Source organism: Rhopilema esculentum, chromosome 7 (genome assembly GCF_057945365.1).
Source record: "Rhopilema esculentum isolate cy_ngs chromosome 7, ASM5794536v1, whole genome shotgun sequence".
NCBI lineage: Eukaryota > Metazoa > Cnidaria > Scyphozoa > Rhizostomeae > Rhizostomatidae > Rhopilema > Rhopilema esculentum.
The window spans coordinates 646,641-654,410 of NC_142821.1; the positions used below are offsets into that span (position 1 = coordinate 646,641).

The following is a 7,770-nucleotide window of genomic DNA, read 5'->3' on the forward strand; positions in this document are numbered from 1 at the left end:
GCACGCCGATGCGAATTTGTATATCATAAATCAGAACTGGAATAGCGACTTCATAATTCTTCAGCAAAAACCTGTTTCCAATGTCGTTGGTCTGCTTGCACTCGCAGTGGCTCTGCATGCCACAGTTGCACATTTGAATATTTCAAGACAAGGAATATCTTGAAAGTAAACAGGTTTAATGTTGCTTACATTTCAGGAATGAAGTGTCCCCTCTTGGCAAAGGAATAATCTAGCAGAATTTTAACTATGCCATTTTTCAAAATATAATTTGGAAAAACTGTAGGCAGGGGGGGGCAAGTTGTTGTCATTATTCTCATTTGGGGGACACAGCCCCCCGTGCCCTCCCCTGCAGCTACCTTAGTCCCTTCAAATTTCGCCTGCCTTTAATTTTCGCCCCAGAGGGGGGCGAAAATTAGAAGTAGCGAAAATTAAAAGGTGGTCAAAATATCTATTTTCTATAATAGGATCTTAGTTTTTAGGACCTTCAAGGAAACTTCAAGTTACCATCTTTGTGCGCGTCAAATTTTCATCCTGCGTTGATTGCTTTCATTGTTACAGTTCTCATTTAGTGACTTTCTGGGAAAATATCCACACTGAAGGCTGAAGGTCATAAAAAGGATTTCTTTATCCTTCCAATGTCTGAAGGGTGATTTTGTTCTTCCATTTCCAAAGTGTTCTCCTCCTCAGGGCCATATTCGTCCAAATCATCAGCGGCCAATCTCTCCTCGGCTTCAGTTTGGTCAGAAGATACTATCATCTTCTCTGGCTCAATATAGTAGTCTTGCAGATATTCTTTCATTCAGTTGAAGACAGAACTTTGCGCCTTATCCTTATTAACGATTAGTACAATCGGTATTTCGAGTCCACCTTTAGGAATTGGCGATCTTCTATACTTGTTGTCTCGTACACGACCTTCTAAAGCGCCTCCATAATTCAAGAAAAAATGGCACAAGCGATTTTTCAGCAAAAAGTTTCCAAGCAAAAAAATTTTTTTCAGAGGCCCGAGTGTAGTTCCATGCCGTATGAGCGTTCATTGCTTGGAAACTGATTAGGTCAAAGCTTTGAAATTTAAAGGGTTTGGGGGCGAAAATAAAAGGGAGCGAACTTGTGCACAAAAGGGGCGAAAATTAAAGGGAGCCAAAATTGAAGGTAGGCTAAATTTGAAGGGACTAAGGTACGCGGCTGCACAGGAGATAGGAGAATGGATTCTATTTCTATCACAATATTTTTATCATAAACCAACTCTGCTTAGCCTTTCTTGGTTAGGCATTGTTATATTGTTATTCTATAATTTTGATACTTGAAATCAAAATTAAAGAAGGCCTTTTGTCAGCATTGTAGTTTAGTAGTGCCTTTTCGAAGTTTAGACTTCATCATTGTTTTTAACATCGACTTGATAGCATCTGCAAGGATTTTAACATAGATCTATCTATGATGAAATAGATCTATGATGAAATGTCAGAACATAGATTGAAAACTGAGAATTGGATCGAAACGGGGTGGATCACTGATTAATAGAAGTTACCCATGGATATCTTCGGGTCTTATCAACAATTTTTTGCTGATAATTGAATGTCTATTAAATTTGTTTTTGATACTTTTAGGTAATTTTGATAACTACGGATGAACATTCCCGTATATAAAAGGTTTGAGTGACTCCCCTGGGACAAGACGTGACAAAGATCATTTCGACTGCTAGGGCTGGAACGAACAGTGCGGAGGAAGCTGGCACTTCATCATCATCATCATCATCATCATCATCATCATCATCATCATCATCATCATCATCATCATCATCATCATCATCATCATCATCATCATCATCATCATCATCATCAATCATCATCATCAATCATCATCATCATCATTATCATCATCATCATCATCATCATCATCATCATCATAATCATCATCATCATCATCATCATCATCATCATCATCATCATCATCATCATCATCATCATCATCATCATCATCATCATCATCATCATCATCATCATCATCATCATCATCATCATCATCATCATCATCATCATCACCATCATCATCATCATCATCATCATCATCATCAATCATCATCATCAATCATCATCATCATCATTATCATCATCATCATCATCATCATCATCATCATCATCATCATCATCATCATCATCATCATCATCATCATCATCATCATCATCATCATCATCATCATCATCATCAATCATCATCATCAATCATCATCATCATTCTCATCATCATCATCATCATCAATCATTATCATCATCATCATCATCATCATCAATCATTATCATCATCATCATCATCATTATCATCATCATCATCATCATCATCATCATCATCATCATCATCATTATCATCATCATCATCATCATCAGCAACGACAAAAATTGTCGATGCAAATGAAAACTTGCACAGTCTCAATTCTTTGAGAAATGCCTTTTGCATAAGTCAAAAAGTATCTGATTTCGCTTGTGGACAACAGTAATACATTGTTTTGAAGACATGTTCAGGATTTTACCGGACTTTCAAAATTAGTCCCCTTCGCCTATGGAAGGCACTTTCATCCATGACGAGTGTTGAAAATTGGCATGAGCTAATTTGAAAAGAACAATAATATGATCAGGGTCCCAACAAAGGGAGGAAGGGGTGGGGAGCATGGCGCCCCACATTTTTGCAGAACAATAAAGTCTTTTCAAATCCTTTTGTTATAGGTGTTGAATTTTCCCTTGGTCCCGTTCACTTTCCAACCTGTGTCGGAGCCCATAATGATCCACACATATCACTTGATAAGTGATAAGAGATATTACCGTCCAAAGACAAAACTGCCAATCTACTTGTCCAGGCTTGTCTCTTCCATGAAAATGGTTTCGAGTTTTGTCAGACGTTGCTTCCTTCACCGACTGACTAAACATGCAAAAACATAATAGATAAACATTCCATGCAGGTATGCTACAGCAAGCCCAGGCACATAGAAGTACATTGTTTTCAAGAAAAAATACGAAATTTAATGGGATTGATATTTAGTGATAATTGTAAGGGGACTTTTATTTATATTTGAAACCGACATCAAAAAATAATACTTCTACACGCGTTTCATTTTATATGGAACCCAGCTCGTGTTTTTGAAGTTCCTTAGTTTTGGACTTCTTGTTATCAAATTGTGGTACAAAAAGTTCCTTGATTCTCCTAATTCAAATACACGTTTTCTGTCATGAAAACTTCACATAGTACATTAGAATTCTGTATCAGTGTCGCTAGATTTTTAAATGAAGCTAGAAACAAGGTGGGAAACTGAAAGAAGACTAGAAAGATGTTTGATAAATGAAAAAGTGAAAATTCAAATAAGAAAGAAAATGAAACAATCAAAAGTACACAATGAAACACTTGATAGCTAGTTATCTACGCTACACGCAATTTATACGATCTTTAGCTCAAAATGAATAGAACTGGCTTCTTCATGCTTGTTTGTTTGTTTGCAAAGATGAAATATTTAGAATGAAAAGTTCCTTGGGGGTTTTGACTTTAGTACTAACGGCTCTTTAATTTCTTTGCCTGCTACATGTACGTTCCTTATAAAGTGGTTCCTTATAAAAAATGTGTATATAATGTGAATGCCAGTTCGATATCATAATTATTTGCTATGCAATATTGATACCTGTTGAAAATTATGAATACTTGGAAACAACAAAGTTCAATTTTTTTTCATTTGCTAACTTGGGGGGTGTGAGCGATTTTCTTTTCTGAGAACAAAGCTTGATTCCACAGCTAAGAGAGATTCTAAGCAGTATAAAAATCTAATAAATACTAAAAATTCCAGAAAGGGAAGGCTAGGAAAATGCCCCTTTCTCACCTCTTCTTTGTAGTAGGACTATATGTTATTATTTATCGTATAGTACTATGCTAACCTCGTTTTGCCCGGCGAGTTGTTTTTCGCACGAGGGATGGCAGGTAATTTGGCAAGAGAAAACAACAACATTTTCCGACTGGCAGGGGATGGGGAAAATTTGACTTTGCAAATGGGCACCAAAGAAGGCTGTTAAAAATGGATTTCAAATTTGGCCTCTAAAGTGTATTCAATTTCTTTTGTTATGGATTTCCTCTCATTCATCAATAAGAAAAAGTTATCTGTTGACAGGTGCAAGAAGTAAAAATCAGGCACAAGTTTCATCAACAACGGCGTTTCTTTTATTTTCATCTTGAATTTGAATCTCGATAAAAATAGACTAGGTTATTTCATCAGAAAAAGAAAGCACGGACACTTCCTGTCTTCTTGGCAGGTTAAAAAAAGTTGATTGGTTAAATAAAAGTCACGTGAAAAATTTGGCCAATTAGATTTAGACATTGCCACAGCTGTTGAAACCTATGACGTCGATTGCATTGTACTTTAAACGGAAAGAATTCTAAACCAACATTAGTTGGCGAAGCAGTTTCAGTCACGGTTAGGGAAGTAAAGGGATATACAATATTCCTCATGTACTTACAACAGAATAAATTATTTCAAAGTAAAATGGGCGTGTTGGAGTTGAATGGAGTTGATAGCAAGAAAGTGTTAGCTACCCTTGACGAGCCATGTTCGGGAGTTCCAAGGAAAAGACGACGTCTGGACGACTTGACGGCCGAGGAAAGAGTCCTTCGGAGGTAATGGCCTAAAGGTTTTCAATTCGTAGTGCTGGTCGCCGTAATGAAAACTGCACCTTTAAAAACGGCTTCTTCACTCGAGTCAAGAAAGCTTAGAATGGACAGTCTTGTGTATTATAAAAAAAGTTTTATATTCCAATGTAACCAATTCTCAACCCAGCAGCGATAACGTTGTCAGCTGATGTTTCACATTGCGTAATTAAGGAACGTCCAAGTTAAATTAAGTTTTTAAAAGTTTCATGATTAGCAGACAGAGCAAGAAAGTGTCAATGTTTCTATGTGCTTCAGTAATGTGAATTAACGAGAAGTGTATTCTTGTGATTATCGTGCAAGACAATTTGAAAATGGATGCAAAAGCTCTCGGGCAAAATTGAAGCTGGATTAAATCTTATTGGCCTGAGGGAAGTCTTGCCCTATCTCTGTTTTGCGTATTTAGGCTTTGCCAAAGTTTATTTGTAAGTTTTGCCTTTTAAATTGGGTTTTCGGCTCGATTGATCAATATATTCTTTTTTTCTTTCAGGAAATTAAAAAACCGGGTAGCGGCACAGACAGCACGAGACAGAAAGAAAGCTAGAATGTCAGAATTAGAATGCATTGTTACACAAATAGAAAGAGAGGTAAGAGTACTTCCTTTTGTTGCAAGTAATTTAAGTCGCTTGCTTTCTCCCACAGTCGAAGTGTAAGGCAAAACTTCCCCTTAGAAACCGAAGCAGGAAGATATTCTATCACAGTCGAAGCTATTGTTGCTTGACCTTTTCAAGTCTAAAGATAAAGGAAGCCATTATACAAAATAATTGCTCAGTTGCGACCCACACTACAAGATTTATTGTTCGCGCACGTGATGTGCCAATTAATGTCAGGTTCAAGTTTCACACCAACTGAATACAAAACATGGAATCAGCTGTAACAGGTGTGTCAATAAAAAAAGCAAAAGGACAAATGAATGAAGTTTAAGATCAAGCACAGAGCACACGTCTCTTATTTTCTTATCTTTGTTCTTTGGTGATCATAAACAATTCAGGTACCAGTGTGTTGCATGTTTCCTTCCAAAGTTGTGCTTTTGATGAGGCAAGGTCAATGCTGGTGTTCTTTTGTTTCATAAATTGTAAGAATCCCATGTGTTAGGTGTATCAGGAACATGCACTTGAAATTCCCTTTATTTATGAAGGCTTCAATTCTAATTCATCTGATAATTTAAACAATATGCAAGATTTTAATAAACCCATAGTTTTTGGTGCTCCTGCTTTTCAAGCAAGAGGTTTATAACATTTTTAGGAACAAACTTGTCCACCATGTTTGCCCAGCAGGCTGAACTTGAAAAACATCATTCATTTGATTAAACAAAACACAAAGTTTCAGAAACAGCCCCTCAAACATTTAATATTTCTTTTCACTAATATTCCTTGCAAAGCACTCTTTCAGAAATAACCAGCCCATAGGATCAACAAACTGTCAACTCACAAGTTATCAAATGCAGTTTATAAGAATTTTACCTGCAAAATGTATTTTCATTCACCTCAAAGATGTTGTGAATATGTTAATGCTTGTTTCTGCAGAATCATTTATTAAAAACAAGCAATGAAGAACTTCGTGCAAGGCTACAAATGGTTTCAGAGGAAAATATAAAATTAAAAGATAGGTTTGGATTATCACCACACTCAACATCATCAGACCACGAATACGCAGCTCCATGTCCATTACCACAATCAGCAAAATCGTCATCAAAAGAAAGAATAGATGTCACAGACATAATCAGTGATACAGATCAAATTGTGATCAAGACTGAAGAAGGGTTACCTGAATATGCATCATTCAGAAATGTTTCTCTGCAGCAGAAATTTCAGATTCTTCTTCTGTCTTTGGTCACGATTTGGTTGCACAGTTTGAGGTAAGATTTCTGTGATTGTTTTCATTTTTGTCTCTTCGGGTTTTATATATATATATATATATAACTGATTTGTTTTTTTTTTCAATCCTTTTTGTTTTTAAATCTAAATGATTTGTAAATCTAAATTGTTTGTTTTATTAGAGAAATCAGTAAACATTGGCTATTTACAATATATAGTATTTTTTGCCACTGTAATTCATAATCATAATAAATGGTTTCTTTTTTTAGTCTGAAGACATCAACATCATTGGACAAGCCAGCAAAGAAACTGAGGTGGATGAGGTCCTTAGTGCAATTCCTTTCAAAGTTGAAGAATGTGACAGCGATATTGAGGATGCTCTGTCATCTGTCTCTGGGAGCTCCCCAAGCTCCCCAGACTCGGGTATTGATGGGGACACCCTTGAAGACATCTGCCTCTTTGGAGATGTTCCAAGCTTGGTGGGCAACTCGTCCATTGATGAAATTCTCATAAATGAAGGAGACGTGAAGAGCATTGCGGCAACCTTAGATCCTCAAATTGATGATGCTGTTGTTGATGACATGATGTGGGAAGATCCCTTTATGGAGTTGTTTCCATCTTTGATGGCAGTCTAAAAATTCTTACATTCATAGAAGTAGACAATTGACAACTGCAGCTGTTGAAGTTACTTCTTCAGTATTTTCAGTCAAGCTCTTGCCTGCATTGTTGCTGCTTTTATGTTGTTTCTGTGACTCGATAACTAATTTGTATTGCCAGTAGCAAATGATATCTCACAGTGAATAGGAAAAAATGCCAGCAAGCAGTTAAGGGACCAACACAAGTCAATAGAATAACTTAAGATTGTAAATTGTACATAGATAAAATTCATTGTACTGTTATTTTATGCCTATTCATTTATCAGTATTGTTCAAATTTTAATTAATGGGCTGGATTTTAGACAAGACACCATTAGTTAACTGTCAGCAAAAAAATGTGAAATCATTTATCTACAATTATTTTTTATGCAATTCTTTTAAAATTTACAATATTTGCTATATTGTAGGCACTTGTTGATTTGAAGGAATTAGCCAAATTATAGGAACTTTTGTCTTTTATTTTTAAAGACATTGACATGTGATGGTGTCTAAATTTAGGGCACACCTTTGATTTGAATGTTAACTTAGAGTTGATGTAGATTGAAATTTGTGTTCTTAATATCATGTATCAGCACTTCACACCAATTGGGGGATCTAAAGAACAATGAAAAAGTTAAAAGGTG

General features: G+C 36.0%; 1 protein-coding gene across 1 annotated transcript; it reads left to right on the forward strand.

Moving 5' to 3' along the window:
- The first annotated feature begins 4,400 nt into the window (after positions 1-4,400).
- On the forward strand, positions 4,401-7,770 carry LOC135683534 (uncharacterized). Its single transcript, XM_065198818.2, has 4 exons — positions 4,401-4,644; positions 5,165-5,261; positions 6,201-6,532; positions 6,761-7,770. The coding sequence occupies exons 1-4, from the start codon at positions 4,478-4,480 to the stop codon at positions 7,002-7,004; spliced, it is 840 nt and encodes a 279-aa protein (XP_065054890.2). The 5' UTR covers positions 4,401-4,477; the 3' UTR covers positions 7,005-7,770.

Excerpts from the sequence above, each read along its gene's own strand:
- LOC135683534 (XM_065198818.2), top strand. The coding sequence starts at position 4,478 with ATGTACTTACAACAGAATAAATTATTTCAAAGTAAAATGGGCGTGTTG. Across the intron at positions 4,645-5,164 it reads GAGGAAAGAGTCCTTCGGAG|GAAATTAAAAAACCGGGTAG; the intron begins GTAATGGCCTAA and ends TTTTTCTTTCAG. Across the intron at positions 6,533-6,760 it reads ATTTGGTTGCACAGTTTGAG|TCTGAAGACATCAACATCAT; the intron begins GTAAGATTTCTG and ends TTCTTTTTTTAG.